The sequence below is a fragment of the Microcebus murinus genome, chromosome 2 (assembly GCF_040939455.1).
Source record: "Microcebus murinus isolate Inina chromosome 2, M.murinus_Inina_mat1.0, whole genome shotgun sequence".
Lineage (NCBI taxonomy): Eukaryota > Metazoa > Chordata > Mammalia > Primates > Cheirogaleidae > Microcebus > Microcebus murinus.
This window is the reverse complement of record NC_134105.1, coordinates 94,113,366-94,136,633: the sequence shown is the minus strand read 5'-3', so window position 1 is coordinate 94,136,633 and position 23,268 is coordinate 94,113,366. Positions and strand designations below refer to the sequence as shown.

The window sequence follows — 23,268 nt, the reverse complement described above, 5'->3', positions numbered from 1 at the left end:
AGTTTATTTTGGGGGCGATGAAAATATACTGGAATTAGACAGTAGTGATGGCTGCTCAAACCTGTGAATATGCTAAAAACCACTGAATCACTTTAAAAGAGTGACTTTTATGGTATGTGAATTATATCTCAGTAAAGAAGATATGAAGGCATAACAACTTTCCTAAAACATTCTCTATATGTTTCCTGTTAACTCGTAGCATAGTATTAATAGTTACCAAAACTGGATTTTAATTGATAATATGCTTTTCTATCTCTTTAGTCATACAAGATTCTTGAAGGTAGAAATTAATCAGAAAGGCTTTTGTTTTCCTAGAGTCCAGCATAATGCCTAGCACAGAGTATGCATCAATAAATATTTAGGAAAAGAAAACAAAATGTACAACATGAGGTATTTAAGAAACTGGAAAGAGTTTATTCTTGTTGGTATACATTGGAAAGTATTATAATTTGAGGCCCTAGAGACCAGCAGTGTCCAAGATGGGGGGCTATAACATGCAGAGGCATTTCAACTTTGTCTTGTAGGTATGGAGAACCACTGAACATTTTTAAGCTAAGGAGTAACATGATAACAAACAAATCCCTCTGATGGCAGAAAGGAAGTGGGCAGCAGAATAGAGATATTATGGTAGGAGGCCATTGAATGGCAGTAGACATTCAATTAAATGGCAAAATAAGTCCAGGCATCAAAATCCTCCCCTACTCCCAACCCCAAGTTAAATTGAAGTGACTAATGGAAAAGAAAAATATGTTTTGTTATTCACATTGGAACTAAGGGGTGACATCATAGATATGTCACAAACTGAAGATGAATACAAATTGGAAGATTGAGAGCCAATTTCCTGTGATGATAAAGTGAGGAAGGGTTGGCTGGGCGTGGTGGCTCACGCCTGTAATCCTAGCACTCTGGGAGGCTGGGCGGGTGGATGGCTCAAGGTCAGGAGTTTGAGACCAGCCTGAGCAAGAGTGAGACCTTGTCTCTACTAAAAATAGAAAGAAATTAACTGGACAACTAAATATATATAGAAAAAAAATTAACCGGGCATGGTGGCGCATGCCTGTAGTCTCAGTTATTTGGGAGGCTGATGCAGAAAGATTGCTTGAGCCCAGGAGTTTGAGGTTGCTGTGAGCTAGACTGATGCCAGGGCACTCTAGCCCGGGCAACAGAGTGAGACTCTGTCTCAAAAAAAAAAAAAAAAAAAAAAAAGTGAGGAAGGGACACACATTACAGTATGTAAGTTGTGGGTTCTGCCCAAACCCAGTAATATTCCCTAATTTGGAAAGAGAGGGTAGGGCCCAGCCAAAAAAGAAGCGCTTCACCTCTCTCAATTCACAGTTCATCATTGTTGGGCAATAGTTTCAGAAACTGCTGCATTGGAAATTCCTAGACGAGAGAAAGCCCAGCCAGACAGTGATCCTTCTAGAGTTGGGGAGAGAAAACTAGTAGGAACCCAGATATAGCCACATCAACCACTGGGATGGCAGCCAGGCCAAATAGAAAATTAAATTCAGCAAACCAGACCTTGCCTGGAGGAAATAAAGTTCCCCTGCTGACACAGCCTGCAGCACAGCTCTGTGCTCCTACCCTCTAAGTCCTGGCACATTGAATTAGGTAACCTTTATCATCCACCTTCCAAAGTTAAAATATAGGCAGTAAAATTCTAAGCATCTAGATAAAGGGATCCAACAAGAATCTCACAAATTTTCTGGCAAGCATTAGGACCAAATTTGTCCTTTTGGTTCACAAATCGTTAACAATTAACATGGAACTGTGAAAATATTATATACCTAAAAATAACGAAGAAACAACATCATTCAAAAGGTGGGGCATGAAGATATTTATGAAAGATTTACTCTAAGAAAGAAGATTTAGGTGGCTTCTGGTTCATGGTGTGTATAAAATTTAAGAAAATAGGCTGGGCGCAGTGGCTTACGCCTACAATCCTAGCACTCAGGGAGGCTGAGGTGGGCGGATTGCTCGAGATCAGGAGTTCGAAACCAGACTGAGCAAGAGCTCTCGCTACTATGGAGGTTGAGGCAGAAGGATCACTTGAGCCCAGGAGTTTGAGGTTGCTGTCGGCTAGGCCAACATCACAGCACTCTAGCCAGGGCAACAGTGTGAGACTCTGCCTCAAAAAAATAAAAATAAAATTTAAGAAAATACATAATTGATGTAATAAAAGGCAAATGATGATATTCTAAGGCAACAGAGAGGGATCATGCTAAAAATTGAGTTAAAGGAGTGTGAGAAAAGTAACAATAATCAAAATAGAACTTAAAACCCCTTAAATCCCCCCTGTATCCTGCTGAACACCAAAATAAATTCCAAGTAGATAAGGAAGTTGAATATAAAAACAAAGCATCAAAGGAACCAGAAGAAAAACGAGATGAGCAGTTATCTAAACTTCTGTGTATGAGGAAGATATGCTGAAAGTACTGAAAACTTTAAATAAAAATTTACAACTGGGCCGGACGTGGTGGCTCACGCCTGTAATCCTAGCACTTTGGGAGGCCGAGGCGGGCGGATTGCTCAAGGTCAGGAGTTCGAAACCAGCCTGAGCGAGACCCCGTCTCTACTAAAAATAGAAATAAATTAATTGACCAACTAAAAATATATATACAAAAAATTAGCCGGGCATGGTGGCGCATGCCTGTAGTCCCAGCTACTCGGGAGGCTGAGGCAGGAGGATTGCTTGAGCCAGGAGTTTGAGGTTGCTGTGAGCTAGGCTGACGCCACGGCACTCACTCTAGCCTGGGCAACAAAGTGAGACTCTGTCTCAAAAAAAAAAAAAAAAATTTACAACTGGCTGGGTGCAGTGGCTCATGCCTGTAATCCTAGCACTCTGGGAGGCCAAGGTGGGTGGATTGCTTGAGGTCAGGAGTTTGAAATCAGCCTGAGCAAGTGTGAGAGACCCCATCTCTACTAAAAAAAATAGAAAGAAATTAATTGGCCAACTAAAAAATAAAAAATAAAAAAAATTTACAACTTCAAAATTAGAAAACACAATTTTACAACATAGAATGAGCAAGCAAACCAAAAAGGAAGAAATACAAATGGTTAATAAACGTAAAACTATTTAATCTTTAGTTACCAAAAACATGCAAATTAAGGCCTAACAACATGATATTGCCTCTTCCACCCCTTTGTCCCCGTCCCATGTCCCATGTCCCCCCCCATAATTTGATCATTTGGCAAAGATCAGAAAAAAAGTCATAGCATTTAGGAGCCTATGGGGAAATCTAGTCCTCATATATTTATTAAACAATGACAGTGTAAAGTGATATGAAGATTTTCATCAAAACTTTAAGAATCATGCCAATTGACTCAGTAGGTCTGCATTTAAAATATATTTGAAGGAAACATGGGAAGTATGCCAACTCTCCATGTGCCTCATTTACAGTAGAGAAAAATTATATAAACTAAATATTTAATAATTAGACATTAGCTAAATAAGTTATAATGTAGCCATATAATGCAAGACTTTGTAGCCTTTAAAAATAAATAGAAAAAGAATAATTAATGGCAATAAATGTTTGTGACATACTGATGAATGGAAAAAAGCAGGTCACAAAACATCACCCACACATGGAGGAAAGGTTAGGAGTAGTTATCTCCGGGTGGCAGGATTGCATTTAATTTCTCTTTTCCTTGTTAGCCTTTCATGTATCGTCCAATATTTTTTTATAATCAGCATACTGTTATTTTAATAATCAGAAAGAAAGAAGTAATATCAAACAGTAAAACTCAATATTCAGAGCAGAGGACGTCAAGATTGCTCAGGGAGAATTTATAAAGTGGAAAGGAAAGAGGGCAAAGGATAGAACCCTTATGTGAACAACTAGATGTAATTGAGCCTGGTAATAATTTTTTGTCCTTAAAATAATGAGAGCTGTTCGTCACACTTAAGGGCATATAAAGTATATAAAGTGTATATAAAGTATATAAAGTGTAACTGAATTTGCTTTCTTTTCATTCACCTAAGGCTCCCACGGGTTTCCATAGTTTAAACACAGATGATGACACTCCGGACAGATCACACTTCTTTTCCTGAACACACCCATAGCTAGAAAGGACCCTTCTTCAGAGCACGGTGCAGCCAGTGCTCCTGGTTTCCTCTCCTCAGTTCTCTTATAGAGCTTTAGACTGAACACACACACACACACACACACACACACGTGCACCCACACACACACATACAGCCCAGTTACCCTCTCCCACACTTACCCCTCCAACCTGATTCCAAGAAGGAAAGAGCAGTCTGCTGTCCAGAGGAAGTAGTTTTGATACAATCCCTCCACCCCTCCCACAAGGAGGCTACAGCCTCCTCCCCAATCCTGGGATTCTTCAGAAACGTGGGAGGGGAATGCAGCTTCCAGGCATTCCTCCATTCCTTCATGGGGAATGAAAAGATCGTCAAGGACAATAAAAAAGAGGGAAGTAATCTTTAAAAAGTCCCATTTCCTCAGTTACATGACTATTTGGCAAATGAAGTGGATCAAGTGAAAATGTTTTCTTGACACATTTAGTATCAATTTCATTTTTTGGAAAAAGTATAGAACTATGAGAGTTCATTTTTTTTTTTTGAAAAAAAAAACACACTTTTAAATGTGTGCATTAAATCCTTGTTTTTAAAATCTTGTACAGTTCCTAAATGGTAAAATTTATTGAAGTCCTACTACTTGGCAGTTGGAATTTTACATACATGTCACTTAGTTATCATCATAAGACTTACAATAAATATGGTATTATTAGTATTTCATGTTACAGATGAGGAAAATGAGAATGCCTCCCTGATTCTAAAACTATTATTTATATGTTATTGATTATGAAGACTGCAGAGGGTACTTAAAATGCCTTTTGGGAATATTTTGTACTAATTCAAAGCTAAAAATTATTAAGCATCAAATAAAGAAATTTAATGAGGAATGTGAAAGAAAAATGGTGGCATCTGGAAAGGCCTGGTTGTTTGCTCTGGGCTTTGAAATGTGATCTGATAAAGACCCACTGTGTGCCAAGAGGATATGTTTATATGTCCCTTTACTGATAGCAGCGAGCTTCCTCTCCAGATAACTGGTTTGGGCCAGAGGTATAATTAAAGCATACAGTGAGGGATAGTTTCGAAGTGAAACTCTAGCGGAAATCTTAGCCTGAGGTCTCATTTCTTAAGAAATTCTTCCTTGAAAAGCAATCATTATCTGTTACTAGCTAGTGTCCCAAACTTGGTGACCTTAGGCTCTAATTCCACCAAGGCCTTTTCACCCAATTAAGGTATTTCAAACCTCTCCTCCAATCCGTCCCTCTCCCTGCCTCTCTTCCCTCTCCTGCCCCTCGTATCCCATGGAAAGGCTCACAGCTCACTGATCCTTGACAGCCCCAAGCCTGCTACAATGCCTGGCACACAACAGGTCCACAGTGAACATGTCTTGAATATACTTGGTGGAATTGCAGGTTAATAATTTCCCCAAAGCAAATAATGAGAGTGATCCCCAAAACACCCTAGAGATGGAGAAGAGTTTTGTCATCTTCCCTATGAGATCTTAATTGGATTCAGCCCATTAATGAGGAATCTGAATCTTGACAAGCTTCCCAATCAATTTATATTATTGACTGATGAATGAATTCCTTCACTGAAAAAAATCTTGATGTTTCTAAAAATCAAGGAGAATACTTAACTAATTAGAATCCTTAAAATGGTCTACCTCCAGAAGGAGGCTAATCAAAATGCCTGAGCCTTGGCTTCATAAGGATTCCACCAGAGTCTGTTCTTCTCGACTTCCCATTCTTGTCCTGAAAACCAGGGAGGAGTAGGAGCCATTTCTAATAGTCTTTGAAACAGAAATGAGCCCTCTCATCTTGGTGAACTTTTTTTCACAGGAGCCAGGGCAGAGGGGGCAATTAGGGCCTTGACATGTGAGACCTAGCACTGCCACTTACTAGCTGTGACCATGAGGAAGTTATTTGATGTCTCTTAGCTTCATTGTTTTCATCAATTGAGTAGAGATTATAAAAGCACCTAATAGAGTTGTGAGAATCACATGACATAACCAAGGAATGTACTTAACATGGAGCATGGTACTCAATGCATGGTAGTGAAGACCATCATTGTCATCATTGTCACCATCATCACCAGCATTAAACAGAGCCCAAGGGAAAAATACATGCTATCTCTTTTAATCCAGCATCTAGAATAGGACGTGACACGCAGTAGTTACCAAAATATCTGATTAACATCTCTTGGATACTAAAAACTAATTGAAGAAATCTTTTGTGCACAGCTACCTAAGGGTAAACTTGAAGCTATTTGGGGTGGTTTGAAATGCTTAAAAGGAAATTGGTTGTCACTCTATTTCTCATTTGGGTGTCACTTTATGACTTTTGCTAACAAAACTTATTAGTGACCTTATTCCTCTGTTTAACTCACTCCAACATTCTACATAACCACAACAACACTAACTTTGATCTATGATGAAATTTCTTTTCCAAGATTCTCTGCTGCTGCCCCAGGTCTTCAACTTTGTCATTCTTCTGCTTATCAGCTGAATCCTTATCAAGACTTCCCTCTCCTGGTGGACTGGCCTGGGAAGACCAAAAATTCTTTTACTGTGAAAGTATGTCTGCTATACTATGTCTCTACTACAGTATCAGTAAACCAGCAACTACAGAATTCTACAGCTCAATGGCGTCTGAATGCATTTTCTGGTCTTGAAGATGGTTTGGAACCTACTTACCAATTAATAAATATCTTTTTTCTGGGATGTAGCAGGATGGAGAAATAAGTAACAACCAGACTGTCAAACTTTTCCCTTAGGCTTTACTTTCAGTTGTTTTCAGGTATTTATTCATTCCTCTGACAAAGCATACCTCTGGCAAATCAAGGGTGACCTGCATTTTAGTCAACATATGACAACCACCTTCCGAGTAATCTAGCAAAATCTAAACATTGATCAAACACCTGAAGATTTTGTTTTCTTAATGTGTTCATCCTCAAATACCTAGTACCAAACTGACATCATTTCTTAACTTTTTTTTTTTTTTTTTTTTTTTGAGACAGAGTCTCGCTTTCTTGCCTAGGCTAGAATGAGTGCCGTGGTGTCAGCCTAGCTCACAGCAACCTCAAACTCCTGGGCTTAAGCGATCCTCCTGCCTCAGCCTCCCGAGTAGCTGGGACTACAGGCACGCGCCACCATGCCCGGCTGATTTTTATATTATATATATTAGTTGGCCAATTAATTTCTTTCTATTTTTATGGTAGAGACGGGGTCTCGCTCAGGCTGGTTTTGAACTCCTGACCTTGAGCAATCCGCCCGCCTCGGCCTCCCAGAGTGCTAGGATTACAGGCGTGAGCCACCGTGCCCGGCCTCATTTCTTAACTTTTATATGCTGTTTCCATTAGATGAATTATTTTAAGAGACCTGAATGCTACAACAGTGATCACCATGCCAAAAATTCTTCCAGAGAATACCTTCATAGGGTAGACTGCCTCTTTATGGGGGCAGGCAGATATCTCAATTTTAAAACATCATCAAATTCATTTACTCTGCAACTCAGTAGGCTGAATGGTATTCTGGTAATAGTCTGTAAGTATATGGACAAGACTATTATTATTATTATTTTTTTTTTTTTTGAGACAGAGTCTCACTTTGTTGCCCAGGCTAGAGTGAGTGTCTTGGCATCAGCCTAGCTCACAGCAACCTCAAACTCCTGGGCTCAAGCGATCCTTCTGTCTCAGCCTCCCAAGTAGCTGGGACTACAGGCATGCGCCACCATGCCCGGCTAATTTTTTCTATATATATTAGTTGGCCAATTAGTTTCTTTCTATTTATAGTAGAGACGGGGTCTCGCTCTTGCTCAGGCTGGTTTCGAACTCCTGACCTTGAGCAATCCGCCCGCCTCGGCCTCCCAGAGAGCTAGGATTACAGGCGTGAGCCACCGCGCCCGGCCAAGACTATTATTTAATTATCAATCCTTCTTTGCTTACTTCCATTCTCAAGGTAGACATCTTAAACCTTGTTAAACGGGACCACTTCCCTCTTGAAGGTATTCTAATCATTCAATAAATTAGAATCCATTACAAAGTTATAGTCTAACTATAACTTTGCACAAAATGGTGAGATTAGGTAATGAGAAGTTTAAGGTGGAATGAGGGCCTTTCTAGTATCTATAAATTGCTTTCTCAGAGATAAATAATCCATAGATCTTTTCTCAAATTTATTTTGGGGAATAATATCCCTTTAAAGTATATAGACCAGTTAAGCCAATGATTTGTCATTCCTCTGACAATGTGTCTGAGCAAACTTTTGTTTAAAAATTTAAATAAATGCCTACTGTGTCCCAGATACTGTGTTAGTTCTTAAGGTTACGTACGAAGATGAATAATGCAGTCCTTGTTTGCCTTCCAGCTCAATGTAACAAAACAGCTCATACGCAGATTCCTGCATTCCTTCAAAAATATCTGAATGCTCACAACACACTGGGTTCAGGGCTATGAGCTGGAATGTACTAGGAAAAAAGGAAGACATGTACCCTGTTTTAATAGAGCTTATGGCCTACTAGGGAAGATATCATCATTTATTAAAAAACACAACAAGACTATGATGGAGAAGTGTAGAATAATTTAAGAGAACATAGCAATGGTATATAAATAATAACAGAACTGATTTTAATAAGACAACTGCTGGAAAATGTTAAGATACAACAACAAACAAAAGTCAAAACAAAGATTTATTAGGTTTAAATTCTATTGCAAGCAGCTTATTCTTCCACACAATAAGCAACAATATGTCTTAGTGGGAGACTTTAGGCTTAGTCAAATGGGGCTGTTATTTATGGTCTGGGTCTGGTTTCTCCAGATGATGACTGAATTATTCCATAAAATTTATAATATACAGTGATGACTCACCAGGTCCTGTCAACTTAGGATCCTTTAATGACACACACTGAGACACCTATGATAGGCTGCATAATAGCCCCACAAAGCTATCCACATTATAATCCCCAGAGGCTGTGAATGTTACCTTTCATTCCAAAAGAAGAATCCAGAAACCAGCCCTGCTGACATCTTCATTTTAGCTCCTTAAGACTCACTTTGTAGTCTGACCTCCAAAACTGTCATAGAATAAATTTGTCTTGTCCCAAGCCACTAAGTGTGTGGTAATTTGTTAAAGCAGCAATAGGGAACGATTCCAACACTCTATTACTTATGTAAACTAAAAAGGCCCTTGGGAATGTTCTTTATGGAAAGTTGGTTTGATTGGCATTTCCTGACCACTGGTCTTTTTTTGCTGCTATTCTTCCTGTAAAAGCAAAATCCTCTTCATCCTCCTCTTCTTCCTTGGTTATAGTACCCATGTAGAGGGAATTATTATATAATAGAAAAGCTACTTACCATAAATAATTTGTTGACTATCATTTGAAAGTAGACTGCCATTCTCTGCCAATTTTCTTCCCTATATACTTCAGAATTAAGTTTTCCAATCTAACTATACTGCATTAGAAGCAAGTATATTATAGACATAACAATACATTTCAGGTCACTGTTTTGCTATTTTGTATTATCAAGGAAATGGATGGATTTGGGGCAATATGAGGCTTTAAAGTATTTGCTGATCATAGTCAATCTTTGTTTTCCTTAAAAGGGTCATCAGTGTTGTGAGATGCAGTCCTTGATGTAGTTCTCAGGTTGTTAGTATTTCTTCAGAACCCACTGAAAGAATCAGAGAAGGTAAGGAGGGTTGCTTGGTAAATCAACACTCAAGCTGCAGATAGTGAAAACATGTTCTAGTCCTTCTTCTTTTACCTTCACATACACATAACTTGATCCTGCTACACAATTAAATGAATGCATGCCACCTGCAATAGCAAATAAGGAAGAAAATACCCTCTATATATGGTGAAACGCAGCCGTAAGAATGAAAGTGGCTCTAGGAAGTAAATGAATTTGTTACATTATCGCCACCAAGAACAGCTTACCTTGAACGATTCTAAAACCCTAATCATGTGTTACGACAGATATTCACCAACTTTCGAGTGTCTCGCAGTGATTATCTTCTGTTTGCTTTGCTGGATCCACTCTTCATGCTGCGCTGTTGCCCAAGAAGCCGACCTTTACAGACTCTACCAGTGGGCTTCCTTTTGCAAAATGCCTTCTCTTCCATGGGTTCTAGAAGCTCTGCCTACATATTAGTGAATCATTCATTTATTAAACTCTTCTCCAAGTTGAGTGTGTGCTTTCACACTCATACACAATTATTTCATTCAATTTCTTGAAGCTATATTTTGAAGCAAAGTAATTCTAACAGAATCAATTCTGTTCAAAAGCAGTTGTTCAGGGTCTAGACTGAAGTTGTTTTAATACTAATTTGGCTAAATCTGCCCTTGAAAATTTTTAGTAAATATGTAATTTTTTCTAAGCTTTGTAACACAGAGCTCCAGGATCTTTGCTGAGAAGTGGTTTGAATGGTTTCACAGATGCAAAGCTCTTTTTCAAGAGAAATTTAGACCTATACGTGGGCACATTCGTAGACTTTCTCCATAGGGAAGAGGGATAACTCTTCATCTGGTGGAAGTAAACTTCTATATTTTTGTAACAGACTAATTGTCTTGGGTATAAAGTATTGCATAAAAAGCATTTGAATTTCTAATTAGCAAGTACTCCAATAAGTCACTATAGAATTTAATTATGAAATGACTTTGATCCAGGAAAAATTTGCCAACATTTTGCTCAACATTATTAGATCCATCCACCTCAATACAGAACTCCTGTTTTTATTCCATCTTATGCATATAAAATTATATAAATTTCCTACTGAAGGTATTTAACTTCACTATTTTACTACAAGTAATAATGCTGCAATGATCATCTTAGCATACATCTCTTGTACACCTGTGCACCAGGCAAGTAGTAAGGCAAATATTAATACTAAGGCTAGTGTCACTTCTTCCAACTACATGCTTTGACCCACTGATGAATTGTAAAATCATTTTGGTGTCTTCACCAGTATTCTTTTTTTTTTTTTTTTTTTAAGTGAAATAGAACAGAAAATATAATGCAGTGCAGATACTGAGGATTGGTATTGTTTTATGAGACCATTTCAGTTATGTGTGTGTGTGTACAGGTGTATGTACTGTGTGTCACAGTGTAAAACCTTTTTTTATAGGTCATAGTAAAAATTTCTGAAAACACCGTCACGTGACACATGCATAGAATTTCTGAATCATTTAATATACCCATTTTCAACCTCACTTGCTAATGACAATTTAAGTGATGAATAAATTCAAGCTTCTATCAGGATGTCAGTAAATTCTTTTTTCTTCATAGCTTCCATATTTAATATTTTGATTTTTCCACCAATCTAATGGGTCTTAAGTGATATCTTAATGTTGTTTTAATTTCCACTTCCCTGGATCCTCCAGTGAGGTTGAACATCTTTTGATCTGCTAATTACCTAATCATATTTTTGTACACTTTCCTATTACATTTCTTTCCAATATTTGCAGCAATTCTTTACATATTCTGGGTATTAATCCTCATTACTTACAGAAGTTGTAAATATTTTTTCCCAATCTATTGCTTTTCTTTTAATTTTGTGGTGTGTGCATACAGAAAAGTTTTAAATTTAGACAAAGTCAAATATGTTAATCTTTTTAAAAAATAATTCATTTTCAGTTTTTGTCTGAGAAATCTACCTATACTTCAAGGTCATAAGAATATTTTCCTATATCACTTTCTGATAGTTTTAAAGTTTTGCTTTTTTTTTTCATTTAGTTCATCAATCTAGTGGGAATTTATTTTTGTTATGGTGAGAAAAAAAGACCTAATTTTATTTTCTTTGATATAAAATCCCAATCACTCCTATATTAATAATTGAATAATACATTCTTTTCCCACTGATGTGTGATCATCTTTAACAAATGCCATATTGTTATATGTGCTTGGCTTTTTCTAGGATCTCTACTATGTTCTATTGATCTACTTGTCTTCTGCTGACCAATACTACAGCTTTGTAAGTTTTCATTTTTAGGGAGTCAAGTCCCTTCTCTTTGATCTTCTTTTTCAGAATTGTCTTGAATATTTTTAAATCTTTGCTTTTCCATGTGAATACTGGACTTATTATTCCAGGTTCTATGTAAAAAGAAAATCGTTTTTAATCCATATTCCCCCTGAATGATATCTTTGGCTAACACTGCCTTAGAGAAACCAAATGGCCCTATCACTATGAATCTGAGCAGAAAAAAATCAGACCCATCAGAAGTATGGCCTCCACCTCACGTCCACCTTCCAAATTCCACCTGTGTCTGATCAACTGAACTAAATTGCACCTAGAAGCCTAGCATCAAGAGAGTTCAAGAAATGTATGTTTTGGCTTTAAAGCCTCTGTAGTACCAGAAGATAGAGTACAGTGGATTTCAAACTATGGGTTGTAACCTATTAGTGAGTCATTAAATTGATTTAGTGGGTCACAAATGGCATTTTAAAAAATGAAAAGGAACAGAATATAAATTATCAGTGTGCCTATCAATAGGTATTACTTCATGAAAGTTATAGACATAGACACATAGATATACACATATACAGTATATGTCGACTTATATAGGTTTTCTAAATACTTTATAGCTATGTATATATTTTTAAGGGAGGGAGGAAAGAGAATGAATATATAAAAAACATTTCTTGCTGTGGGTTATGATCAAAAAAGTCTGAAGGCCAAAGTACCACGAAGGTGAACAGATGCTGTGTGCCAATTCACCATATCTAATAGACTTTATTTTGTTAAAGATGCTTTCTTTTCTTCCTAGTCTGCTAATAGCTTTTATTTTGAAAGGGTGTTGGATTTTTGTCAAATAATCTTCATGTATCTACTGAGGTAATAATCATAAGGTCTTTCTCCTATGATGTGCTACTTTGATAGATTTTCTATAAGCGATCATTTTTCCATTTTTCTCCTTCAAAAGTTATTTTTATAGCTATCTTTTATATCCATGATTCCTCAACTTTGCTACAATCTCTGTTCCACATATTACCCATAATCTCTAGCAGGTTCTGGATTTGCCCCATTTGTCAAAGATGCTTCTATGCATTTTGAGACATTCTGTGATAACAAAAGAAAAGGCCTATGCTTTGTGACTCTTTATTAAATTCACAAGAAGCTAAGATACCTGCATTTTATTTAGTTAAAACAAATTCTAATCTTTTATAGATACCCTGCCAATTTAAGAACCATGATCAAGAATTTATATGAACGAGTAAGTCCTAATGGAAAGCTGTATTTTAATGCTGATATAGTAGTGACAATTATTTCGATATGTATTTGTTAGGAATAAAAATCATCTACTGAAAACATCTTCATCAATTTAACTGCCATAAAAATAGCCATCCAAATCACAGTCATAAGTAATGCCCCAGAAACTTTTGTTTTGTTCATTTTTTATATTTTATTTGCTCATTTAAAAATACTAAAGAATATCTTCATTGCTTGAAAGCAACGGAATGACAAGTACTGGCTTTTTAATGGGGTGATAGTTTTAACTTATAAAATCAGAAAACTGTAACATGGTTTCTTTCAACCTATCTGTGTGGTGTAAAGGTGCTAGACAAGCTGCTAACAAGACCATTAACACTGTAAACTCTGGGTTTCTTATGTGTCTTACATTTTTCTTACTGTATTTAGGAGAAAAGAAATTTAATTTTGAATAGAAAAAAACAGGATATTTTTTTACAATCATCTGTACAAACAAAATATGCATTACCCATGAATTAAAAGTTTTCCAATATAATCAATGCAAATATATACATGTGCACATTCTCTACAAACAATATTCTTTAGCAGTTATTATCCAAAGGAAAAAAATCTGCTTTTATAAAGGTGGTATAAATAAAAAACAGTAATTATTAAAGTTTGCTAAAGAACCATCTAGAAAGAGAATTTAGGGACACATCTGGCATTAGCAGCTGATGGCCAGCGCAGCCTTATTAAGCAACACATATTCAAACTGTAGGATCTCTCCCTCCTTTCTTCCAACCCATAGCTGAGAAAGGAGGAGACCCAGGGACAGAACTAACTGAATCCTCATCTATTTAGTCAGAGGCAGAGGGAACCCTGGTGCCAATAGAGATGAACTCCCAACTGGTCTCCAAATGGAACAAAGCCGTAACACAGGTTGTCTCCAGATGTTGGGTCTATAGCTGATACATTTTTAAATTTCTAGTTGCCAAATTTTCCATAATGGGTTTCCATTATGTCACTCTCATAATACAAAGAAAGCTCCAATCAATCAAAAATTATGTATACATTAGTTCACTGCTTTATTTTAAATATCCAACCATTTAAGAAGAACTTCCAAGTGTCTAAGTTCTTCCTCTCTTGACAGTGAGCAGGTCTCCATTTTCCAGAGAAAGAAAAACAGGATCCCAAATTTGGAGGTCTGGGTCAGATTTGCCTGAGGTTTGCAAAAATGATACTGGGAGGAATTCCACAATCTCCCTGAAGCAGTAATATGCATTAGGTCCTTACTGTGTCTAAGCCAATGTTCTGGGCATGGCAGGGAGAAATAAACAGTAGTAGAGATGGGCCCAGTTTATAAAGAGCTCAATACATAATCAAGGGCATAAAGGACATAAAAATACTTTAATAAAAACAAAGGTACAGACTGATGTAGTACAAACTGAGAAGTCAATGTGGAAGAGAACAGGACAGTATTTAAAGCCAATTGGGGGTGATGACTCCAAGATTTCCAGAAGCAGACACAGTGACATCTTCTCTTTACCTCTAATGCAATTTCTTTTTCTCCAAGAAATTAGCAGAAATGGAAATTCTGAAAATACAGAAATTTTCCAAGTTGGGAAAGTGACCTAAAGCAATGTTGCCTAAGCTTGTTGCCTCCAGGTTTATACTCCTATTTGAGATGGTATTCAAGTTTCACAGGGAAACAAATATTTTTAGCACATGATTTTAGGAAACTAAGTTATGATTTTGATTCATTTTAAAGTTGGTAGCGCTTAATGAAAAGACCAATATTTCCTATGAAATCATGGAGCCTTCCATTCTGACTAAGTAGGTACAGGCTAATCTAGGACAGGAGGAGTTTAGGTTCCTAATGTTGCCCAAGTCCCTTACTGCACAACACTGGAAGCAAAAAAATTGTGAAAAAGAGATTTCTTTTCTCCCGTATTAAAAAACTGCACCTTTTTCCTTTACAACCACATGTTCAACATGTCACATTTGTTTGTTTGTTTGTTTGAGACAGGATCTTGCTCTGTCACATCCAGGCTGGAGTGCAGTGGCAGAAACACAGCTCACTGCAACCTCCAACTCCCAGGCTCAAGTGAGCCTCTGGCCTCAGCCTCCCAAAGTGCCAGGATTACAGGCATGAGCCACTGGGCCTGGCCACACATCACTTTTTAACTTACCTCTATTTAAAGCTTTATTACTTACTATGCATGATTTTGAAGTACTAGCATCTTAGACAGAGATTTTTTGGGAGATGCAGATAAATGAGAACTGAATAAATTACACAATTTAAGTATCAAAGGGAGCTAACAGGGAGGCATAGCTGCACTCCTGCCTTTTTGTAAATTGCTTTGGTACATCTGGTTTTCATTAATGAATTATCTGTTGGACTAAAGGTATAAGGAGCCCAAGTCAACCAACAGGCTGGGAACCAAGCTGAGGACGCTGGTTTCATTAGATGAGATAAAGCTGGAGGGCCTTGGGACACACAAATGACCTTGGACACAAAGTTGAAATGCTGACATCAATCTACATCAGAAGGTTCCTGATAAGGAGCAACTGATGGGGCAAATGTCAAACATGGTGTAAAGATTAAATCTTTTTTTCAAGACAGAGTCTCACTCTGTCACCCAGGTTGCAGTACAGTGGTCCAATCATAACTCACTGTAGCCTTGAACTCTTGGGCTCAAGTGATCCTCTCGCCTCAGCCTCTGGAGTAGCTGGGACCACAGGCATGCACAACCGCACTCATCTAATTTGTAAATTTTTTTTGTAGAGAAGAGGTCTCGCTATGCTCCCCAGGCTGATCTTGAACTCTGGGGCTCAAGTGATCCTCCCACCTCAGCCGTCCCTAAGTGTTGGGACTGTGGACGTGAGCCACCACGCCCAGCTAAAGAGTAAATCTTAAGGGTTATTTATCTCATCTCACTAAAATGGTGACAAATTTTACATTTCTGCCTTTAGGTAATGATGAAGGAAAAACAACATGATTAAACCCCTAGAAACAAATGAGCCTACCACTCTGGAATGTGGATTTGAGTGATTTGGCCAGAGGTCATGATTCTGAGCTGCACTTGAAGTTTGGATAAATTAACTATTCCTTCAATGCAGTGATGTTGTCTCTCATGAAATATCTTCTCCAACTTCCCTTGGTGCCTGAAAAAAATCTGTCCACGCTGAATACCATCTATGTATGTTCAAACCAAGCCTGTCTTTGTACAACCCTCTTAAGATTCATGGAATAACCTGCCTTAGCCAGAGGCATAAAAGACAATCTTTGCTTTTGAGGAGGAATCTGGGGCTCTTCACTTGATCATCTGAGTCTCTTCATCTGCATCGTAAAATTCTTCCTCTTCTTCACTCTCACTCCCTAAAGTGCTTTCCTTGTCTGCACACTGAAACAGGAAAGGAGAAAAGGGCAGTGGAATGATGTCATGGTACTTTTAAAGTAAAAATTACTGTCTAGCTATTCAACTAGCAAATGTATTTTTATGACACCTATTCCTCCAAGAAATAGCCCCTAAAGTGTTCTAAGAAAGCTGATGAATCATCGATCATGCCTCTTTCTCTGAAATCATCTGCTGTTAGATTCCACCTTTGTTTTCCAGTTTTATTCAGTTCTATTAAATCTAACCCAAACAGTCTTTTTTTTCCCCAACAACTGTCATCATCCAAGTGGTCTAATGACAAAGAAAAATAACCTCATACCTGCGGAGGATCTAAGGTCTGCAGAGAGAGCGCTTCCTCCCCCAGCCTGCGATAGGAATACACCTGAAGGTCAGCAAACGTCTCCAGCAACGGACTGTGAAGGGTTTCTGGCAATAACAGACTTAGGAGGCCCGAGGTCAGGCCGGCGGCTCCAAAGACCACAAAGGGCAAAGACCACTGCACGTATTTCTGTGGGGGCAGGGAGCGAAATGAAAACAAACAAAAACTGAGGTTAGTTTCCTCAGCAGGTGACACCAGCAGTCTCATGACCCAGGCACTGTCATGGTTACTATCCAGTTCAGGCCTCCGGCTAGACTACACCCCCAACCACTTCTTCCTCATAGATAATTACCCTGGGGAACCTTAGGATGCCTCCTCAGGCATGTCGAGGAGGGTGAGTAATACAAGCCAGCCCTGCTCTGTGGGTCAGAAGCACCAGGGGAGAACAGGCCACGCTGACCTGAGCCAGACAGGCTGAGTGGCTGGAGCTGACACAAGTCGGGCAGGTGGGTGGTTGGGTTAGTGGTTTGTTTATTTATTTATTTATTTTGAGACAGAGTCTCACTTTGTTGCCCAGGCTAGAGTGAGTGTCTTGGCATCAGCCTAGCTCACAGCAACCTCAAACTCCTGGGCTCAAGCAATCCTACTGCCTCAGCCTCTCGAGTAGCTGGGACTATAGGCATGCGCCACCATGCCCGGCTAATTTTTTCTGTATATGTTAGTTGACCAATTAATTTCTTTCTATTTATAGTAGAGATGGGGTCTCGCTCTTGCTCAGGCTGGTTTCGAACTCCTGACCTTGAGCAATCCACCCGCCTCGGCCTCCCAAAGTGCTAGGATTACAGGCATGAGCCACCACGCCCGGCCTCAAGTCTGGTGTTCAGCTTCCACTGCAGGTGAGCAGCTTATAACACCAAGATCCCCACATACTCTTCCCATTAAGAGATGTCCCAAAATATTTGCTGATGACGAACTTTAAAGTTCTCAACTCTGGAATTGGCCAAACCACCCCACATACCTTAACACTATAACTGAGAGGTATAAAAGCTTTGGGGGAAAAAACCCTAAACCAGCAAACATCTAAACCCTAAACCAGCTCAGGCTGGTTCGAGACCAGCCTGAGCAAGAGGGAGACCCCGTCTCTACCAAAAATAGAAAGAAATTTCTACCAAAAATAGAAAGAAATTAGCCGGGCATGGTGGCGCATGCCTGTAGTCCCAGCTACTCAGGAGGTTGAGGCAGAAGGATTGTGTGAACCCAGGAGTTTGAGGTTGCTGTGAGCTAGGCTGACGCCATGGCACTCCACAGCCTGGGCAAAAGAGTGAGACTCTGTCTCAAAAATAAATAAATAAATAAATAAACACCTACATTTTGCAGAATGAAACATGGAGTTAACATGACTCCTTCTTAAGAAGGGTCATGGGACCTAAAATTAAGCACAAGACATGGAGAGACACTTATAACAAGAAAAATGTATTGCAACTCAGAAAATGAAAAGGCTGCAATAGCATTTTTTGAGACATCCCTTACTAAAAGCTGGTGAGTTAAGTTTTTTAAGCAATGAATGAACTTGTCTACAGATCCACAGGCCTCATGCCAGATCTAGCCACCTTTCAACAGTCTTGGCTAGAAAAGTCACAAATCAGACCAAGGAGCAATTTGCATAGGGTCCCCTGGGTTTTTCAGAGTATTTTATCCCTCTTTGTTTTGACCATGAAACTTAGAAAATGCCAAAAACACGTTAACAGACACACTGCTAGGCACATTTTGCCTCTAAATTTCTTTTCAAAGTGGTGTGCCTTTGGGGAAGGTGGTTAACCTCTTTTCTGTAGCATTTCTCATCATTCATACAGGGGTAACAACAATGCCTATCCCTTATGGTTATTGTGAGGATTATATGCAATGATATATATAACGTGCTTAACATAGAGCCCAGCACACAGCAGAGGCTTAATAATCATTTACTAATTGACTAACTTATTTCTGGAGACAGCAACAAGGCATGCTGGCATTAGCTGACGCTCCAGTGAATTCAGCCAAACAAGAAATCAGACCCATCAAGGACAAATGCGTCCTTGGTAAGAGCACATCTGCCCTGATGGAATAGTATCTACAAAGCACAAGGTTCACATTTGTGTCCCTGATCTTAAATGACATCTGTTCAATACCTCTTTCTACTCAAAAGCACAAGCATTTCTAAAGCAGAGAATCAAGAAAAACACAATTAGGAGGTACAAACCAACCAGTGAGGGGACGAAGGGAGCAATGATCCCACCGACTCGGGAGAACATGGAACAAGTTCCAAGTCCAACATTCCTGAAAGGCATATGTAAAAAAAAAAAAGAAGAAAGAAAAAAAATTAGTAAGCTCTAAGGGGCATTAAAAGACCCTGGGAGTAGGGTAGTGGGTCTAGAATAGTATTAGTAAGGTAAAAGCACAGGATCCTATAGAGCAGTGCTGCATACCAGAACTTTCTGTGGTGCTGGAAATGTTCTGTAATTACATGGTCCAATATGGAGGCCACTGGACATATGTGACTACTAGTACTTGAAATGTGGCCAGTAATAATGATGAACTGAATTTTTAATTAATTTATTTAATTTTAATTAATTACCATTTAATTTAAATAGCCACATGAGGCTAGTAACTACCATATTACAGCAGTGCAGCTATAGAGGATGATGCAGAAATGAGCATTTGAATATTTTTTATCAAATGTTTTTGTAGATCTTTGTGTCTTAGGTTTCCTATCAGTGAATACAGCCATAGAGAGTCAGGGTTTATATCTGAAAAGTTTGCCCATTTATTTAAATTCAACTTATTAACTAGTAAAGGGTCAGACACATAAAAAGGAATTGACTAAGCATATAGTGTCAGGAAACCAAGAACAATCATCTTCATGGGGAGTGTAGGCTGAAAGAGGTGGGAAGCAGAGAGAGAGAATGGTAATGGTTTTAGGTATGGTGACTGTAAATAACTGTTATCCCAGCTGAACTTGTTAATAACACCCACCTTGCTCTCAAAAGTGTCACAGTTTGAACAAAATCATGATCCTAGTTTTACAGGCAGTAGCTAGAGAGGGAAGCAGTAAGATCAATTAGAAAATGACTAGCCAATTGCAGACAATCTGATCTCTTACTGGGAAAGGGATTGTAAATGAACAGGTAGAAGACCCATGAGCCTTCTTGCACAGCTAAGGGAAGGAGAAAGATCTATTTGGGATGACCCTCAAACAAACTGGGCAAGGACTGGCTGAGGGCATACTGGCCCGTCTACATTGGAAGTTCTGCAAAACTTAAGCTGTACCCCAATCCTTCAAATTTATGCTTTTTTTTTTTTTTTTTTTTTTTTTTTTGAGACAGAGTCTCACTTTGTTGCCCAGGCTAGACTGAGTGCCATGGCGTCAGCCTAGCTCACAGCAACCTCAAACTCCTGGGCTCAAGCGATCCTTCTGCCTCAGCCTCCCTAGTAGCTGGGACTACAGGCATGCGCCACCATGCCCGGCTAATTTCTTTCTATATATATATTAGTTGGCCAATTAATTTCTTTCTATTTATAGTAGAGACGGGGTCTCGCTCTTGCTCAGGCTGGTTTCGAACTCCCGACCTCGAGCGATCCGCCCGCCTCAGCCTCCCAGAGTGCTAGGATTACAGGTATGAGCCACTGCACCAGGCCTGGGCTTTTTTCTTGTTTTCAGACTTATGAGAGCAAATTTAGGCTCGGAATTTATTCTTTTCAATGTAAGCATGAACTACTCATTAAAAAACCAGCTTTAACAAGCAATATTTGAATCTAATATTTGCTTATTACTATATGAAATTACATTTCAAAAATATACATATTTTGTGTTAAAATGTAGGCTCTGTGAGAACAGGGACCTTGTTCCCTTGTGTGTTATGTGTCAGACACAGGATGGGTGACTGAATAAATAAAGCCCACCAAAATAATAACAGCCTCTGGGCCCTGTTTGGGTGATGAGATATGTCCAGTATAGAGCACTTCTCTTACAATTTACAGGAGCTACATAAAGCTGCACTTTCCCCAGCCAAGCAGGCAAAGAGCAGCCTGCAAAGACAGGCTCTTTACAAATGCTTGCTGGACTGCTGCTGGCCTTGGGCCCACGCCACACCTCTCTTAGCGCAAACACGGGCCACAGAACTCAGAACATGTGAAGAATGCATCTGTGAGGGACACGTACCTGATTACCGTCGGGTAAAGCTCAGAGGTGTAGATATAAACGATGTTAAAGGCGGCACTGATGGTCAGCTTCCCCAGCAAGGACAAGGAATGGCTGTTCACCACTGCGAACACACCTGTAGCTGAGGAGGACAAGGGCAACCCCTGAGAGGCCTGCAGTTGAAACAATTGCTTTAAACAACACCTTTCCTTACGAAGGAGCGAGAGGCATTTATGTTGATCTCAGATAGCAAATAGGTAGTATCATGGAATGTGCATTCAGAAGGTTTAGTAATTACACATAAATGCACATGCAATTATTTGCTCAATGTCTGAGCCCTACCCATGAAAACTTACACACAGGTGACGGTAAGTGTAACGAAACTTGCACTTGCGACTGAATGACAGCACCCTGAAAACTCCTATACTATGGTAAAGTAAGCTTCATGGAAATTGTAAGTTTATCTATCAAGGGTGTTGCCTGACTCTCCTTTTTCCCCAATCTTACTCAAACAAGCAATGATGTAAGACAGTGGTCAGCACAACAAGCCCTGATCTTCAGCGTGCACTCCTTGATGTGCCACTGAGAAGAAAAGGAACAATCCCATTAAGTTACTACTATTTTAATAGAAGATATAAGACATTAATGTTCTTTAAAGGACAAGAGTTTAAATATGGAACTACTTTTGCTCCTTCCTTCTCCCCAACTTCTCACTTGAATTAGTAATCAATAATGATATTAGAGTTTCTTAATATAATGCTTTTTCATAAAATGCAAAAACATATTTCATGCCAGCTTATTTCCGTATTAAAATGTTAACAATTATCCTGTGGTTCTTTCCTTTATTAACATTATGTTCTCCAGGATTCTACGACTTAATTGGTTTTTTTGTAGACATGTCTAGCCTCTCTCCTTCAAACTAACAATTTATTCTTATGAAGAAAAACCATTCTCATTGATTCTGTTGTACTTCTCCCTTCGCTGTTAGACATCTCCAATGAGGGACCACCTCTCCATTTCCTCAAATGCTCCTGGCTGGAGCTCACTGCAGTCTGCCTTCCAATACCATCCTCTCCTAAAACTCCTACTCTTGAAGGTCACTCCTACTCTTGAAGGTCAACAGCGATGTCCCAATCACCAGATGTAATTGCCTCTCATTCTCCTTGACATTTCTGCCACAGAGAACACGCTTGTCCCATTCTTAGGACTGCATGGCTCATATAAACCACCCTGCCCTTAAACAGCTCACATGAAATAGCCTCTTCTTCCTGTGACCTCCACTGCCCCTTATTTTCCAATCTATTCAACAGCATGCCTCAGATACTTAGTTGTAGTTGCTTACCCCTCCATTTTACCTGCCCCAAATCTCTTTTGTTATCTCAGGCTAGGGTTGGTATTATCTTTGTGCCTGTGTTCCCCACAGCACCTCCCGTGGTACTGTGCATATGAGGGTTCACTAAATATTTGTTGAACTAATAAGCAGAAGGACGACAATAAGAATTAATTTAGTGAGAAGAATCTGGGTTCATGCTCTCTCAACTTCAAAGGAGGGAGGCATGTAACATGCCCGTTCCAGAAAGTAAGTTTCGCCTTCCCTACGTGGCTATGAAATAAATCTTCAACTTCGTTAAAGATGGTGTCCTGAACAGAATAGCTCAGGCACCAGCAAACTTGACTTTCTGGGGCTGCTGTCCTCTCTTCTGCCAGGCTATTTGGAAGAAGATATTACCTCTTTCATGCACTGAATATATATTTTTAAGCCACAAGTGCTTCTGGAAAAAGAATCGTGCCTTTCAACATTTGCCCCAAGATATATTTCTTGAATTTTGAGATCTAACAACTTCTTCATTTAAAACAATAATAACAATAATGAGGGCAAATTAAATTCATCAATTATTTTCCAGAAAACTGAGTGAGTCAGGAAAAGGTACTAGTGGCACTGAAACAAACAGAAATATGCACATCTGCTTGACTGCGAATGATCTCTGGGGCTATTTTCAACTCATACAGAATGGTAGCTTTCAGAACCGTATGAAGGCATTTGACAACATCTTTAACAACAGGTAACGACGATTGTTACCCTGAAATATGAATTCAAATGGCATGTCACAGAAAATTTATCATTTAAGCTGCACAAGATCCAAAGCAGGTGAAGTC

At 38.9% G+C, this 23,268-nt stretch overlaps 1 protein-coding gene across 5 annotated transcripts in view; it reads right to left on the bottom strand.

Annotated features, from left to right (window-relative positions):
* Positions 1-3,215: 3,215 nt before the first annotated feature.
* SLC22A15 (solute carrier family 22 member 15) overlaps positions 3,216-23,268 on the bottom strand; it is a 92,406-nt gene continuing 72,353 nt past the window's right edge. Inside the window, exons 9-12 of one of the 5 annotated variants that reach the window (XM_012761803.3) lie at positions 21,133-21,253; positions 19,178-19,250; positions 16,935-17,123; positions 3,216-16,621 (exon numbers count right to left, since the gene is read on the bottom strand). In XM_012761803.3, coding sequence (XP_012617257.3) covers positions 16,532-16,621; positions 16,935-17,123; positions 19,178-19,250; positions 21,133-21,253 — 473 coding nt within the window. In that variant the 3' untranslated portion in view covers positions 3,216-16,531. The other 4 variants (XM_076000006.1, XM_012761804.3, XM_076000007.1 and 1 more) reach the window with 4 other exon arrangements.